At 35.2% G+C, this 18,588-nt stretch overlaps 1 protein-coding gene across 6 annotated transcripts in view; it reads right to left on the bottom strand.

The window, feature by feature from the left end:
• Nucleotides 1-18,588, bottom strand: part of LOC134531736 (uncharacterized) — a 377,288-nt gene that overhangs the window by 108,718 nt on the left and 249,982 nt on the right. For all 6 annotated transcript variants that reach the window (XM_063367600.1, XM_063367597.1, XM_063367599.1 and 3 more), the window contains one exon: nucleotides 16,371-17,739. In XM_063367600.1, coding sequence (XP_063223670.1) covers nucleotides 16,371-17,739 — 1,369 coding nt within the window. The remainder of the gene's footprint in view (nucleotides 1-16,370; nucleotides 17,740-18,588) is intronic.

The raw sequence follows: 18,588 nt of genomic DNA on the forward strand, positions 1-18,588 counted from the left end.
ATTCTGACAAACCAACTACGACAGTAAGAATCTAACCCAGTCTGCTGTGGAATGCATTTGCAACCTGACTGGCATACGACTGCAGCCCTAGAAGCCTTGAAGAAAATTCAAAGTAAATATAAATAACAAATACATATATTTTAATAAATATTTTATTAATGTATTACAATCCTTGCCTCCTTCTCCCCTTCAGCCATCCTTACATCACATGTTTTATAGTAACATTAGCATTATTGCTTCAAACTCAATGCAATGTTCTTACTGTGGCCGGCAGTTATCTTGGCGTGTCTCAGCGCGGGGGTGCGGGGACAGCGGGACCGGAGAAAGAGGGGGTAAGCAGGCGACACGCAGCCGAGAGCCGTGTAGTGGCTGTTAGGAAAATATCGCCCTTCAGTGTATACCCGAAAATGGAAGGCGAAGGTGGCAGCTCGCAGAGGCGCGGTAAAGTGATACATAGCGGAGAGCGGGAAATAATAAAAACAGTTTATTCTATGGTATAAGTTTCTATTATTCCAAAAAAGCGCAAAAATGGCTTAAATGGAAAGTTCAACATTGTAAGTTATATGTTCTACATTGTTTGTACACTATGAATGCTGACAATCGAATAGTAATAATAGTAATTAATTTTAACTTAATTTTGTTTTTCGTCACCTAATCAATTATCATGGAAAGAGGACTTCACACTTACATTAAACAAATCATATAATATATATGAGGTTTTGAAGGTTATAATATGCATTCTAAAGTGGAAGTACAATGCAAATTGTATTTACATTTATAATAAATAATCGATTAAAGGTGCATTAAAATATAAAACCACACATACACAAGCATTTTTTAAATGCCATTAACGTTGGTAGTCAGGTGTTTCCTAAACGACTGACATGAAGTTAAAGCAGCAAATATAACATAACAAGCTCCAAGTTTACTTATATGTAAATCCAGCGCTAAATAGCACGTTTTCGGTACGGAAACCGGAGAACGATAAGGGCTAGACTGGCTCCTGCGTCATCAACTGTGAGATAGCTTTCGCGCGGAGAGCTACAATTGCGTAATGTTTTGGTCGTTTGCTTTTTCTTGTAAGACTTTTTTCAAAAATAAATTTGAGAAACAATGAATTGAGAAGCATAGTTTTAAATTTATTTTACATACTAAGTGAACTAGTTTTCCAAAATAAATCGTGTCTGGTTTTCACTAGTTACTGAGTTAACAACATTTCAATTAATTTTGGTTAGCATAATAATGAGCAGACACCGTAAGTATATTTGATGGGACAAAGTAAAACGTTGCAGGTTTAGATAATAGTTTGTTACTTTTCCTGACAGATGAGTACAAATAGTCGAGCACAACCACTGCAATTTACACAATGTTACACTTAAGTAGTACAAGTACAATTCATAGGATTTCTCACTTTTTGTTTGGTAACCCAGCGCTCTTAGCCAAAAGGCCTTACCGCCCTGGGGTCCCCACGGACGTGGATACAGACTTACGTAGTGTAGGAAGTCACGCGCCGAATGTTTTCTGTTCTGATAATACAAACCTGGCCGCTGACCTTGACAATAGAGTAGTGCTTTCTCTTCACCCTCCCCTCCCCCCCAGACAGGACTAGAGATCTCAGACGCCAAGTTATCTGCCGGGCACAGTACTAACATTTTAATGTCTGCAAGCAATGAAGATTTAATTGTTCAAAATGCAGCAAGCTTCCAAAAAAATTGTCTGCGCCTCAGTAAATGGTTTTTCTGTAAACGACTTCACATAATCTTTTATAAGTGTGTAAATAAATACTTAAAGTCGGCCAATAAAATCATACTTTCTGACATTAAGTTCTGTATTGTTGCTTCACAAATTGACAAAGTTCAAATTAGAAATCTTTCAGGGAATTACTTGAAAATAGGGACTTCTAGGGGATTTTAGGGACCGCTGACAGCCCTGATATGGTTTACGTTTTAAATATGTGTGTGTGTGTGTGTGTAAATTAAGCCATGGGGGTTTTTGAAATCGAGGTGTGAAGTTTGATAAAAGCCACTCTCGTATGTAAATCTAAAAAATACTGAAAATATTTTCAGTATATCATGCTAAGTAGATATTTAACCCCACGATCGTTAATAACAAATTTACTCCACTGAGATCAAATAAAGGAGCAGTGTCTGTACAGGGAATGCAATTAGAAACAGGCTAAACCGACTATGTATATGTATGTGTGTATGTATGTGTATATGTATGTGTATATATATATACACAAATATATATTCCCTGTATAGGTATGTTGTTTCAGCATCACTCAAAACAAAATTACGGATTTTGATGAAATTTATCACGATAACATTTTAGATATATTTTATACCCATAAGTTTATTAGTTTCCAAAGTACCACTCTTTTTTTTACACGCATCGTTCAGAGACGACAACGATAATGCAAATAAAACATGCTGGACACAACTATGTGAATAACTGTGCAGCTTCTGGAAAAATTAAACTTGTTCGTTGGAAGACTACTTTTTTCAACGAAAAGATGGATGAGAAAAAAAGGGGGGCGGAAACAAATATTCCAAAATAGTCAAGTCACACATGTACTACAGTAGTACGATTATGTACCTTCGGGGGTAGTGGATTGTGAATCCGGATTTCGGAATTGTGACATTTGCCCCCAGATGTCACCACCGCCATCTTGGATTACGCAATTTTCGGTCGACATCTTGGATTGCATCATTTCCTGTCCCATTTTGTTTTCTAAAAGCTCCCGCCATTTTGAATTCTAGAACTTTCAACTATCTTCGATTACATCACCACTGATAAGACTTGAGGATTAAGTATTCGGATTACAAATTTTCTCATTTAGCATTCTACAATCACCATTTTGTTTTCTAGAACTTCATATTGAAACCACTTCAAAAAGTATTTTTACTTAATTTGTTTTCATTGGGTCCACTATCTTCCTTGTAAATTAAACGTATTTCCTTCAAATTCCGTTCCCTGTAACAGAAAAATTGTACAATAATAAAAAAGTGGGAAGTATCGCGATTCGAATTTTATAGATATCTCTGGATACTTTTTTATCAGCACTTCCGTAAATTTACAAAAAAAAAATGTCTAGCAGTGCAAACGTTACAAAAAAAACACGTGATTGTTTTAAAGGGAGGATTGTTTAGATTTGTGTCTGAAAACTTCTGTAGTAATTCTAGCATAAAAGCGAGCCATCATTAAAAGTGAGAGAGATAACATTATGAAGCTATGCTGAGGGCAAGAACAAATTCGAAGGCTACCTTCACACTTCAACACAGTACTGCCGAAAACAAATTCTGCTGCTCCTCCCCTTTTTTTTTCTTACCTCCCGGTAAAGACTAATGAAATATCTGTGATAACGGAGTTTAGCGCGTACTTTAATTTCAATCGCGCACAGAATAGTGGTGGTGTTTCGGATTTCACATTTAGTGATTTTAGTAATTTTATTCATCAATAAATTTATAAAAACAAACAATCCTTATGACCGACCATAATAAGCTTGGCACATTTTCCTCAACATACAACGGAACCTCTAATTTAAATTAATTTTCAAAAATTTGGAACACCCGCAGCGAAAAATCTATATTCTCTACATAGTATTTTCAGCCGTGTAAGAAAACATATTTAGTGTGATGATTGTCATCAATCATATGCTTTTTTCCGATTTTATTCATATTTATCATGCTAAATTTTTGAAGACAAGCGGTATTACAATTAGTAAGCAGTACATTGTTTGAAAAAAAGAACACACAGAACTATACCACAGCTTTGAGAATATGGACCCTATGAAACGATATCTAGGTGAGTATGGTTCTGAAGGTACAAATGGGCGGGCTTGAAGTGTCTTGACTTCAGACGAAGAAAAGAACTGCTCCACTTTATTAACCTATGATTTTCCTTGCGCAACTGCGCACGGGCCTTAGTGAAGAAGAAAATAAACGAGCAAAACAATCCATAACTACAAAATTTTCTGTTCACCAGTACTTGGTTTCCCCCCAGAAGCGATCAAGATTTAATAGGCTACATCTTAGTTCGTTGTCTTTCGAACTGAGCAGTGTACCACACCACCGGTAGAGAAAAAGACTTAGCTTTTTACACAAACGTCGACAAGCAAAAAGGAAAAGAGGCGAAAATGTTAAGAGGAAAGATTAGAAAAGGATGGGGAAGAGACAAACAATACGTTCGAGAACTGTTCACTTCAACACTTATTTCCAGTGTTTTAACTCAAAAGTATAAAATGTTTGGGAAGACGGAGGGTAAAAAAAAAGGTGCCTTCAAGGATACACAGCAAAAATTCCGCGAATATAATGCGTGGGCACAGGCCAGCTGCACTCCATCGATGCAGCTTTACAATTCAAATCGCCTTGTAAAAAATACGATGCACAATAGGCTTGGACAAGTTCTAAATCGGGAACGTTAAAAGTCTGATTCAGAGCGCGATAATCCTCTGCATACATTTTTCCTGGTTGAGTTCAAATGCAGTGTTTTTCCACTATAGTAATAGCTACTAAAATATATCAATATATATTTTTTTTTAAATAAAAATTTGCCGAAAAACAACCAAGCGCACAAAACATGGAAATAAATCGATTTAAATTATATTATTTATAATGCCGATGGACAAGAATTTCGTAAAAAAGAGCTACCGCACAATTTTGCTTGAATGACTTCTCTGCATTAGGTATATGATCTGCGGTGTGTTGATTCAGAACCATACGTAAGCTACATTACATTTATTTTTTCAACACTGGCAATAGATATACTGTTTAAAATGACACTTCCAAGGAATATTAAATAACTATAGAAATTACTAAACTGTTTACAGATACAAGCACGAGTAAAGGAACACGGGAAAATTGCCATGACATTCATTCAAGTAGGCCTGATATGCAGCGTTTAAAGTGATAATGACCATCCAACCGAAGTTACCATCTCGTCTGGTACGTCCCGCACGTCCCAACAGCCCGTCCCAATAAGTGGCGTAACTAGGACGCCATTGTTCTCGCAGCTTCGGGTGTAAGGTCGACCTTGATGACACGACACTCCTAAGAGCTAAAGACACTTTTCCAGGGCGGGACATCGCAGGTATACAAGACGACGCCGCCGACCTCCGGCGGGCGTGTGTGAGATGGTGGCGATACAAGAGTGAAGAGGGTGAGCGACCCCTTGGCGAGCAATGAAAAGCGACGAGATTCGTAAGCGAAGATCGGAGCGTTGGGAAAGGAGTCACGACGCGGCGGACGAGTGAGTAGAGCGAAACAGTGTTTTGGGACGGAGGTGCGTGGTAAGAGACCAACTGGAGAGTCACTGTCGAGCCCAGCTCCAGTGGGGCAGTAAATAGCGGACTTATGAAAGTGTTATTAATTTGTAGACAGACATTTGAATTGTTTTCATTTAACAGAGTTAATATTATATCATAAATAAAACTACAAACAATTATTTTGGGCTATCCTTTCAGACATGTTTTTTTCCCTACTCGTAACAATATTAGCTGAGTAAATCTACCATAGAAATAACACCTATAGGTTGTTAAGTGCATCTGAAGTATGCATCCCCCACTGACGATAAGAAAAATAGTTTATTGCGCAATGTGGGGATGCCTGAAATAAATTTTAATTTTCCGTACTCTTGGGGTAAATTATAAGCGCTCATTTAAAAGATAATGAAGTACTGAAGTTTTATTGGTACAAAAATGCAATTTCAGAAATCAATAACCCTTCTTCCTGCCAGTATCACATTTACCTTTAGCGAAGAAATTAAACGAAAGCATGCATTTGATTCAGTGCCAATAGACTCGCACACAACAATTGGTGGCTCTAAAAAGAATGGAGTTGGTCCCTAAGAATACTTGTTTTGCGGTCGGCTGATATTTCCTTAAGCGGGAACAGGGAGAAAGAAACTTTCAAGATTTTCTTCAATTTCGTGTTAATGCGAGACACAATTTTTAAACAGCGCTTGGCGACAGCAGATAAAAATGCTACTTGTATCAGTAAACTAACACAGAATGGGTATAATTGTCTGTTGTAGGTCAACTGTTAAGAAACAGATCATTTCAAAAGTGAAAGAAGGTTGATGAAACAACAGACGTCAGTACAAAAGAACAGTTTCCATCTAACATCCAAGGTTTTGCGAGAAGACTTACTTGAAGTTCATTGGAGAATGGCTTCCTGAAATTATTATCAGCATGCTCAGAAATCTTGACCTCTCTATAAGTGACTTACATGGACGATGACATCAGGAAAATAACACAATGTCCAGGCGTACATCCTCACATTGCAACCACTGGTTGTTTTGCATGCACTGCGCTATCTATTGTCAAAATCTGGAAATATCTAAAGCATGTTCTTTATAAATACAGTAAGAAATCTAATGGGTAGTAACAAAAAAAAATGCAATTTGGTGAGATATTCTGTTAAACAAGTAGCGTTATCACAACATACTTTCCTCAAAACAAAAATTACAAGATTTAAACTACTTTGTGAGACATGGTGGATGAAGCTTTGACTCTGTTCATATTTTCAGAGTCATTTTCCCTCAGTCATTGAATTTCTGGAGAATATTTCAACCTATTCTGAATGTAAAACACTAATGTTGGCAAATTGTATGCTATATACCATCGCTAGACAAATAAAGTTAAAATTGAAAAACAACCAGATGTTACTGAAATCGTGGCGCGGAAAATCCACATCGTTTGCAGTTACTCTGCATGCGGAGTTAAATGATTTCGAGTGTAAAACGTATGTGTAAATGAATTTATTATTTATGTATTTTATGAATAAAAGATAAAAAAACTATGTAATATATATATTTCTTTTAATTGGTAGTGCGTGCTAGTTCAGTAATGTATATAATGCAAAATTATATTACCAGAGCAGCCTTACAACTATGAAAATTAAGTCACTGTATGTAATTTTAACTCAACTGTTGCATTTGTAACACTACAATCAAACAAAATCCTGCCAGAAGGTATTATAAACTCTCTGCACACTCGCTAGACATATCACGTTTCTCTAAAAACTCTCATCAGCACTGAAAAATGCAGTCATCAGACACCACTAGCCCCTCCCTACATGAGCTTCTAGTTCGACACCTGTCTTAGTTTCACTGACGTGTTGACAGCTAATTGGGAAAGTTCAATGATCGCCTCCTGCTTAAGTGATATATATATATATTTTAAATCGCCCCGTGCATGTTCGCCACTGCAGAGACGTGTCGGGGGCGAAGAGAGGTGTCGACCGGTCCCTCCCTCGCTGCGGTATCGATTTTCCCGCGGATCGCAAGGGCCGGCTGCACAGCCTGGAGGATGGGATGGGGGGGGGGGGGGGGGGACACGGCAGGAAGTACGCGATTATTTACAACCCTCCCCTTCGCCCTCTTCCACCAAGTGTGTTCCGTTCAGGGCCGTCGAGCTAACTACATTCGCGATTACCCCAACACGTTTGAAATTAAACAAAATACAATAAAAAAAAACCATAACTACATAGTCATCACGTCCTTGTTTACACGCAATCAATTTTTCTGAAAATTTCTGAAAGCAGTTCTACAGTGTAAATTAATAAATACGTTATAAAAATCATAAATCGGCAGCCAAAGGTTATACCTAGTATTTTGTTTGCGGGTATTAGCATAAGTACTACGGATACATACATGCCAATTGTGTTTTAACCGTGACTAAATTATATATATATTTTTTACATATAATACGTTCAAAAGTGTCCAATAAACGTTGTCTGACAATACAGTAAACACACGTTAATGGAAGGAAACCAGGGAAGTAAAAATTCAGCTACATAGGACCCCGATCAAATAAACTTATGAATAAATCTAGAAATCAAAATTTTTCTATATAATGTATATAAATTTCATTAATTCAATAACAGTTTAAACTATAGCAAAAAAATATGACTGGCACCAAATATTGGACATTCATCGTAAAAAAAAAAAGTACATTTTTTCTTCATACATTTCAGTTTATATGATTGAAGGACAACATCTTAAGCTAAAATATTTATACGCGTAATGGCATTCTATATTTTAATTGATACGTTATTTTACAATGGGCGCTCGCCTTTATAAAGTCCTCCAGACATTTGTGCTCGCTCTATAATCCCCGAGTTCACTCTGGGTGTACATAAACGTAGTGTGTGCGCAAACGGGTCGTAGCAAAATATCTCTTGTGAGAAGAAAGAGAATGCCGGAAGGCACTTGGTGGAAGAGACGGGTTGTGTGAGCGCATTGCAGGCCAACTCGAAGTCGAAGTGGCATGCAACCCGGTTAAGAATTCCCAGGGCTCGCCCGCACCAGACCCCGAAGCGACACAGTAACACACTGCCAGGTGCCGTCGTAAAACTGCGGCTGCCGCTCGGCGAGAAGACAGCTGGTTACAAGTTACGTAACGGGCAGCCACTCCCTTCAAGGTCGCAGTCAATCGGTGGGACACACAAGCTGTGGAACGAGTTCCTTGGGGGGGGGGGGGGGAGGAAGAGAAAGAGAGAGGAGAGAGATCGAGGGAAGACGACTCGCTAAACACGGCTCAACGTCAACGATATATCGCTAGTCGAGAAGGCGAAGTGAAAGCGTTTCAAACTCTCGAGTGCCCGTACTTCCTACACACTTCTGACCAGTTATCTCGGGTATTTTTGAACTTCGTCGATTTACCAATTATTTCCAATACTTCCATGCTCGTAAAATAATACTACTGTTAAAAAAATGTGTACATGGAGTCCACGTTCTACAGAAGTGAAACTTTTTGCTTATTAGTTATAGACGCGATAAATTATTAATATTTTTTAATAGAACAAATGATATGATCTCAAATGAATTAAATCTTTTACGCACGATTAATTAAAAGGTAGATTCATTGAATACAAATAAAGTACTACATATTTTTTTTCTCTTACATTTAAAACAAACTTTGATTTTGAATAATTCTTAAACTTGACGCTTTCCGATATTTAGATAGTTTATGCAGCTTAACTAATTGTCCAAATGGACGTATGTAGTCTGAAGTAGGAATCTGGCATGTGAAAGTGGCAACATGGCATACGAATAGGACGTAGCTCAATGCTACTTTGTTGAGCCACAGTCACCCACAGCTACACTCCGATCGAAAAATATTCACACCTCTTAGTTGAACATATTTAAACACTCGTGGGCTCGTAAATATAATACGGCGTAAGATTTAGTAATCCAATAATAATTCGTGCCAAATAATTTCCCTGTCCAACTAAATCATAAAACGCATCATAACAGCAGAAATATTTAGTTACACAGCTAAAACAATACCTATTTACACAAGTAATTAAATTAATAATACATACATGAAAGAACAATATTTTCTTTAGAATACGGCCCGTGGCAAAACAATAAGCTCAAACCTCGTTGTGTTGCCTCTGCCAAAATACTCCCTAAAGTCGGGGTGGTGTCAGGTGCAGGCGGGTCCCTACTGCCGTGACCCGCCTATCCCTGCAGCATGGAAAGGTTCAACCTCAGCCTCACGCCACCACGTGGAGCCCGCTCAAGGCTGCTCCAGTGATCACCGACCGCGCCAACGGCCCCAAAGTGGGGATAACGGGACGTCCACCCACAAAAAAAAAAAAACAACCGCTCACACGAAAGTGCGCGAGAGCGCAAGAGAACAAGAACACAACAGCTCAAGAGGGCAGGAGAGCAAGTATGCTGCGTCATTTCTACATTTCCCTGCCATCTCCTCTATCGGTTCTCCCACCACATACCTAGCTATTTCCCCTCATGCGATCGGAATTTTCGTAATGCTCTCCTCAGCAAAGAAGTCACTGGAATGGCTTATCAACCAACAACACAATCAGGGTTTCCCACACACTTACTTCGGACAATTACCCCAAGATTTCAAAGTATTCCTTGTCCAAATATTTTTTTTCCCTCTCATTTATCAAACTTACTTGAAAGATAATATATATTTTAACTACACACAAATTCTCATCGAAAACGTTTCAAACAACCCATAACATGTCTAATTGATTATAAAATGTTTTCCCGCAAAATACTTTTATTTTTCATAGTAATAATTTATATTAATGTTATGCAAATAATGCTGTCATTCTGAAATATGAAACCACTATATTTGATCAAACTTAGAAATAATAAATTATTGATTGTAACCATAGGTGAATGACTCTCCTTATTTGATTAAATCAATACACAATTTTTTGCTTATAGTTGGTTACATTTTTTTTTAAGTGACGACAAATGGGTTTTCAACGAAGTACACATGGATTGTGAGAAAACTATGTACTAATTTTAAGACAATTAAGAAACACGCCAGTCATTACTAATATAATCTGATATTTGTCATTTTGACAGTTTCCCTGAGTTTTCCAGGATTTGAAGACACTTATCAATTTCCAGATTTTTCCCTGACCCCTGAGAACCCTGAACAAAACACATTCCAGTAAGTATTTTTTTTCTAATAAATATTAATGAATCCTATAATATTCAACTGGTAATTCTTGTACAGAAGTATATGTATTGGCTTTCTAGAAAAATGGCTCTAACAATTTCAATTAAAATTACAGAATAGTTATAGGCTCCAAGTGAGAAATTGGTACAGCTTAAGTTCCATGTAGTAGGAAATATTTTGTTATACTTCTAATAATAAATATGTTTATGCTACATTAAAGAAACATTTCTTCACAGAAAAATCAATATTATAAAAGTGACAAACTAAAAATGACCATTTTCATTTATTTTCTACTCTAAAATTAGTTTTCTTTCTTTTATTGTTACCTAATAACTTGAAAATTACTGAACTATTTCAACTAAACTATTTTCAATCATTATTTTAAAGCATGCTGTAATATCTAAGGAACCTTTGGTACAAGTCATTACCATGCGTCATCTTGAAGTTTAAATGCAGTATGAGATGAAATATTGTTTATTTTATTTTCAAATTTAATACTTAGAAAATCAAATTTTAAAAATCAATAGAATATTATAAACAAATTAGTCGGATAGAAAATTTTATTATTAAAGAGCTTTAAATTTATCAAGAATAAGTAACTGGAAACATTGAAAGTTGTAGGTATGTGAATTTTACCTTAGCTTGTTTCTATATAATTTTTACCTGTTAATTTTGCACACAATCAAGTCAGGTGATTGGTACTTACATCCAATATATTCCCAATTAAAAATGCTAAATTTTTAACTACATTTAGCTGTTTTGATATTATAAACTGAAGAGTTTATAAAATATAGCAGAGTAAAAAGGCAAGTATTAGTCTAATTTCATATTGCAACTAAACCTGCCAGAATGTCAGTTATAAATGGTTCCCTACTTTTAAACAAAAACCTTCAGGTAACATTAAGACTGATTTATAAGGTTGACAATTGGTTTATCTAAAATAAATGTTTGTATTTAGAAACTAGTGTCAAATTATTTCTAAGCAAGCAGCTACTATCTTTCTTTAAACACTCTATATTGTGCAGAACTCCGTGTAGTTCATGGTATGGCATTATTTATCTCATTCAAAAGAATTGGGAGTTTTCCTCTCACAGTATATTTGTAAGTCTCACAGACACTGATGATAGAAAGTGAAGTGAGTGCTCTTGAGTTTTTGTCCCTTTAAAAGTTATTAATTTCTTGATCATCATTCAAATGGTCCCGTAATTCAAATGGTCTCACATACACCAACCCCTCTTACCCACCACAGTACAATCATTTAATTTTTTTAAAAGACAACAGCTATAGAAACTGTAACTTGGCTAAATTTGAATTATATTATGATGTGAGCACTATTAATGACTAAACAAAACTCTGATCAAAAATAGATAAAATTGTTAATATTGAACTATGTCTAACGTGGAAAATATTAAATTATTACATCCATGTAAATAGTTATCTTTAGGTTTACAATAAAACAACATAGGTCTAAAACAGCAGATAAGACAATACTACTGAGAAAAAAAAACTTAATACAAATTTAAATAATTTATCTCTAATAAGCTACCTTTGTTTGAACGAAATAACAAAATACCTAGCAGATAAAAAATACTCCCCTTATTTCTGAGGATTGAATTGTCTGTTTTGTAAACCAACCCATATCTGTAGAACTTACAATTATACAGTTAGGCATAAACAGGAGACAGTGTGCTATGGAATCACTTAAGCCATGGAATTGGCTGGTTTTTCTAAACTCGGAGGCCGTAGAAATGACATGTGTGCTCAAAGCTGTTGTTTATAAAGAACTGATTTTGGACTGCATCAAAAACTAGATGTACAAATAATTATCAAAATATCTATTACAGGAGTTCTTACACTCAGTTTAATATGTATTTTAACTATTACAGTGCTACAAAATTTTGGTGTAAATATATGTTGTTCACTTGTTGTTAAGATATTTACCTACATGAATAACTACAGTTTTTGAATAGAGACATTATCCATTAAGTATTCTATGAATATTTCAGATACTTTGGTTCATTTTTTTTTATATTGGGCTTTCACCTGGTGGCAAGGAGTCCTCCTCTTTCACTCACTTCCTCCCCCCCCCCCCCCTTACCCAAAGACTTATCCTCAGATCCTTTGCATCTCTCACCCATAGTATTCCTTTATCCAGCCCATTCCACTCCCTCCCTGTCTGCCACAGGAATGCATTCCTACCTCTTTCCATTCACTTCCATACCCTCTGCAGCTTCCAACCGTGGTCTCTCTGTCCTCTATAGCCATTTCTGTGCACCCTAGTTCCCCACTGCCCCCAACCCCCTATCCCTTATCACTTTATACAGTCTAACTTTTCTACCCTTCTTCCTTATCTATAATCTGTATTGTAGTGCCTTCTAGTAAGATGCATACATGCTATTTGAGCATGTTATCATATGGCAATCACAATGATTCGAGTTTATACCAACCACATACATAGCTCACCTTTGGAGCCACAATAGCACAACTCCAAGGCTTCAAGAGTTTTACTTGACAGACACAGAGAAAGGCCACCCCCTGTGCTGTGTTGTTGGTCCTCAATTATGCAACATTACTGTTGACAGTTCACGAAGCAGATAATGCAGTATTTTGTCACAAATTTCTTAGTCTCAATACAATTTCTCATCCAACAACAAAAAATGAATAAGAAAAAATTTCCTGTTCACTTCCTTAATTTTCCCTGTTTTTCATGTTTTACTTGGCTGTAGCTAACCCGAGTAAATAAGTTATACTGCAGGTATGATTTATTTTCATTTTAATATTAAAATTGCTCACACAGCCGAGTGCACAAGAATACTTTGCAAAGAACCAAAATGTAGCTTGTCAACAGCAGGTATGACAAAACACGCGTAAACATTAAAGAGTTCAAATTTGCTATAACTTACTCCAAAAAGTATCTTTAGTTAGTTTACTCGTGTTTTTGAATATCCTATATCTGGTTCTAGTTAGACTAAACCCCAAAACAATACGAGTAAAACTTTCATTGACTTGGCGTTTGTACTAAAACTGCTGAAAAATTATTCTGGGCATCCTCCTAAGGAAAAATTTTTGCACTTGTTAAACAATAAACCAACCACTTAAAAAAAATTATAACATCCTCATTATGACTAAGAATGAAACTGTAAAAATAAGTGGAATAGTGGAAATTTCTAACACAGCAAAGTTATATTGAAGTAAAAAATTACAGTAACAAATAATTACAGTATGGAGTGAATCACTTTGTTTGTTCTGTTTTAGCGAATAAGTTTTAAACAAATTTCTCGCATAATTTTAACCACTATCCATCGATATTAACACACACCCAATTATCGGTAGTCACAAATAAAAATAAAATTCTTTTGGCACAGCCTACAGGTGGAGGTAGATTTCAAAGTACCTATTTCTTCTCAAAATGTTCAGGAAACTTCTATATATTTCTAGAAAATTTAAAGAACTTAATGTAGATTTTCACATTCCACAAAGCAAAAATGTTTTGAATGTTTTTAACTCAATGTACCCAGCACTGAAAAGCTTCGAACGAATTTCATATTATATCTACCAAGATAGTTATGCATTTTTGATCTTCAAACACTTTTTTCTATCCCTTAATAAATGGTCGTATAAAAATTTGCTTTAGACCAAGTTTTAAGATAGTATTAACATGGTTTATGACAAATTTGAAGGATTTTGATAGTAAGGAAGGTTTGATTTTTTCATTTCAACATCTGTTTTTACAGCATTAGATTTTCTTCTCAAAAATTGTTTTAGTCAAAGGTTTTAGATAATGTTTAAAAATTTTGCAATGAATTATAATGGATTTGATAGCATACTTACAAAAAGTTATAATTTTATATTTTATTGTTTTTTAACACTTGCAATAATGGTTGGTTCACACACATTATAGAAAATATTTAAAAACTTTAAAATAAATATGGACGGATTAGATAGTGTACATAGAAAGGAAGTTTAATTTTTTTATTTAATGGTTTGTCTTATCAAAAATTGTTTTAAACAACATTTTAGACCATTTTTACAAGATTAATATTTTGTTTTATTTTTTAGTTTACCTAATAAGGGAGTTAAGAATTTTTTTGTACATTAACCCCTGTTTATTTCACCCTCAGCAGCAATGGTTAGTTGTATCAACAATTTTAGATAATTTGAATGAGGTTTCCAAACAATTCGAACAGATTTGTTAGTGTGTATACTAAGGGAGTTATCAATTATTTTGTCCTTGAACCCCTGTTATTTTCCATCCCTTGCAAAAATGGTTGATTGTATAAAGGGTTATTTGGGAGGAAGGTTGAAGATATTATTTTAAGGTTTAACAATAAAAATAAATGCATTTAATAGCATTCATAGTATGGAAATTTTTAATTTTTTTTTATTCCTACCCCTTTTTATCAACCCCTTGCAGGATGGTTTCTTATAAAAATTGTTTCAGACAAAATTTTTGGATATAAATTATACAATTTACGAAAATTTTAAATGGAGGGGAGTTATGAATTTCTTAATGTATTTTACCCCCTCTTTATCCACCCTTTCCAGCAATGGTTGGTTGCATAAAAATTGTTTCAGACAAAATTTTTAGGTAATATACACAAACAATTTGAACAGATTTGATAATGTACTTACTAAGGGAGTTATTAATTTTTTTCCTTCAACCCTGGTTTTTTCCAACCCTTGCAGTAATGGCTCATCGTAAAAAAAATTATTTTGGATGAAAGTTGTATATATTATAAGGTTTCATGATAAATAAGAATGGATGTAATAGTGAATGTGGTACAGAAATTATGAATTATTTTATAATTCTACCCGTTGTTTCAACCTTTAGTAGAAATGGTTCATCTTATCAAAAACTGTTCTAGAAGACAGTTTTAGATGAAAATTATAAGAATTACAAACAATACAAATGGATTCGATGGTGTGCCTACTAAGGGAGTTATGTCTTTATCCTCTAACCATTGTTTTTTCCACCCCTTACAGCTTTGGTTGGTTGTATCAAAAATTGACTAAGACAAAAGTTTTTGCCATTACTCCTACGAGTTATAATACGTTCAAATGGATGTGATATTTTTCATATTATGGTAGTTAAAGCGATTTTTCGGTTTTTAAAAAACCTTCCCCATTTCTACCCCCTTGATTGGATCTAGCCCATTAACAAACTCTATGGGTATTTTCCATTGCAATATTTTATGTATCAGTTTGGAAGTGATTTGTGGAAAATTACGGCAGTTATTGTGTCCATAAACACGTGATTATATATATCACATACACACACACAGAGAGTAAAATAAAATAGGTAATCTTTCTTTGAAATCTACTTAATTAGTAAATTCAAACCAAGGCATACTATTTGTCAAAATATATAAACAGTAGTTATCAATCACTGAAAAATATAAAAAATATATGTCTAAAAACCATTTACACTTTATTTAAGCCAAGTCATCTCAAGCGAGAAAAAAACATATTTTATTTTATTTTGATACTGTCAATCTAATATAATTTAACATAAGAATATAGTGACTAGTATTCCTTGAACTATCAATTGATTATTATTAAAGTGAAGGTAGGTATTAAAAAAATTATAGAAACATCTAACTTCAAGCAAGATTATTTTCAGTTAACTGGGAAATATTTATTTTGTGATAAAAACATTGCAGATTAGGCCATAGTTATCTGGAAAAAAAAGCCATGCAAGAAATGGGTATTGTCACAGAATTGAATTTTGTTCAGTTAACAGAACACTATTGGTAAAATTCACACGACCTTGAACCCTACAAAACCATCCCACCTACCTAAACCAAACACAACATCAATGTCTACATTTGTTAACGAATTAGCAGATGAAGAATAAACAAAAACCCTGAAATTATTTTCACACATGCACATTACAAACATTAAGGAGTGACATTAGAAAAGCAGAACTTACTTGAATTTCCAGATGACTGTACATCACAGCATCCTGCATTCTGAACTTTGCTGCCAGCAAAATGTGTTGCATTATCCACTTGCTCGCTGCTTGATGTTTCACTACACTTTAAAGCATTGGCACTTTTAGGTATTGCATTTCCATCATGATACACTTCACTTTTAACTGCACTTGCAGACACACTGCATAGCTGAGAAAGAACACTAGCATCTTGAGATGCAATCTTGAGTGAAGAACTAGGCAAAGGAATTCCCTGCACATTGCACCGTAGTTTGGAAACCAGATCCTGATGCTTTACTTGTGGGTTTTTTGTTTGAGGAGAACCCACTATATTGAGAAATTGCAACGTATCATCTGCAGAACTTTCACTATCGGAGGACGTGAGATCAGAATCTGGAAAGTACGGCAACTTGTCGTCCCAACTGTGCCTTCGCTGAGCTGGGGGCCTGAACTGTGAATTCCTCGAGTGCACGTCGTCACTGCCTACGATGCCACTGCCACGGAACCCACTGCTGTGGAAAGGAATTTGGAGAAGTGGCCACCGCGCCCGATACTTTGGAGCAAAGGCAGGCAAACAGACGGGATTTGACACGTGTCGGAAAGTCGATGGCTGCTGCAGTCCCGGCCCCAAATTTTTGACTGGTGGAGACTCCACTAGTGTTTCAGGACGTTTATTTACTGTTAGACACAATGGTGCACTTTGAACATTTTGATCAGCTAAAAATGGGATCTCAGCAGTTTTTTTGTTTTTAGCCCAACCGGGCCTGTGGTGTGAGGCACCCTCACTGCAGCTGGCCGTACTGCACTCCCCCTTCACCAAGTTTATAGCCCCAACATCGTTCACTACAAACTGTTCAAAATTATCATCCTGGATATCTTCAGACTCTTCATCAGATGACAGACCACCAGATGATACACTGCTGATATCGGTGTAAGTATTCAAGTCATCATTAGAGTATTTAAATGATCTGATGTGTTGAACTTTGCTTTTTACATTTTCAAAACACTTAAAATCTGTAGGTGGATTCCAAAGCTTATTTTCAGACACATGTCTTGCTGTATCTCCTTTGTTCTCAGCAAAATTTCTTACAGTCTTTGATTTGTCAACAGTCCCAAGTAAAACTGATTTTGTATTTACACTACAGAGAGTTGCAGTTAGTAAATCTTTAACTGCAGCTGAGTCAACCACGGAGGAGGACAGTTTCACATTGCTGACTTCCAGACCGGGAGTTGAACTAACACCACACTGTGCAGACGAAATGTTTGGATTTGAGCAAGTGTTTTGAACAGCTGTACTGGCAGTGTTGGTTTCTTCAGATGGAGGCATCATTCCTTCAACATTAAATCCAGATGGTGATCTCACACACTTCTAGAAAGAAAGAAAAATAACAATTAGTACAAAAAAGCAGTAACTTAATAATTATAGTATAAAGCCAGCACTAGTAAAATATAAAAAAAATTAAAAATGTGAATTCACTCTACATTGTCATGCACAGAAATATATCAACATGAAAGGAAATACTACAGTATATAAATTGGTGAATCAAGACAGACAAAAATGCAGCTTAAGAAAATAAATATATGCATGGAAGCAAAGACCATGCATTTTCTTTAACTACAAACTGTCTTCCATTTAATATTTTCACACTTTATTTTTCCAGCTTCAAAAGTTCACTGCTATATAGATTTTTCCAATACACAGAGTTGTATAAACATGACATTACTTAAGGTAAAAATAACTATAATACTAGAAATATTACTTTCCAGAAATATACATAATATACCAATTACTGGTAATATCATGCTTAAGAAATGAAGCGAAAAAATTTTCATGATAAAAATTGAATTAAATTTTTAACAACTTAAAACAGAAACAAAAAAAGGACTGAAAAAACAGTAGAAAAAAATATATGAACTACAAAAAAATAATTGGATATTAACCAGACCAAAATCATTAACAAATATAACTGCTCCCAACTTTAAAAATAAATGTAAGTTTGTAAGTATTATCTAGATATTCATGTAAACCAAAAAGTTCATACGTAAGGACAATCACTATCTACAGACAAGTTAAAAATATACTCAAGAAACAAGTTAAAGCTTTGTTTATAACATTTCTATGCTAAATTAAACAGACACTGCTACAAAGATTATGCTTTGCAATTTCACATTAGTAAATTCCTGCGAAATGTAGTTAAATAATCAAGTCACTCAAAAT

The sequence above is a fragment of the Bacillus rossius genome, chromosome 5 (genome assembly GCF_032445375.1).
Source record: "Bacillus rossius redtenbacheri isolate Brsri chromosome 5, Brsri_v3, whole genome shotgun sequence".
Taxonomy (NCBI): Eukaryota; Metazoa; Arthropoda; class Insecta; order Phasmatodea; family Bacillidae; genus Bacillus; species Bacillus rossius.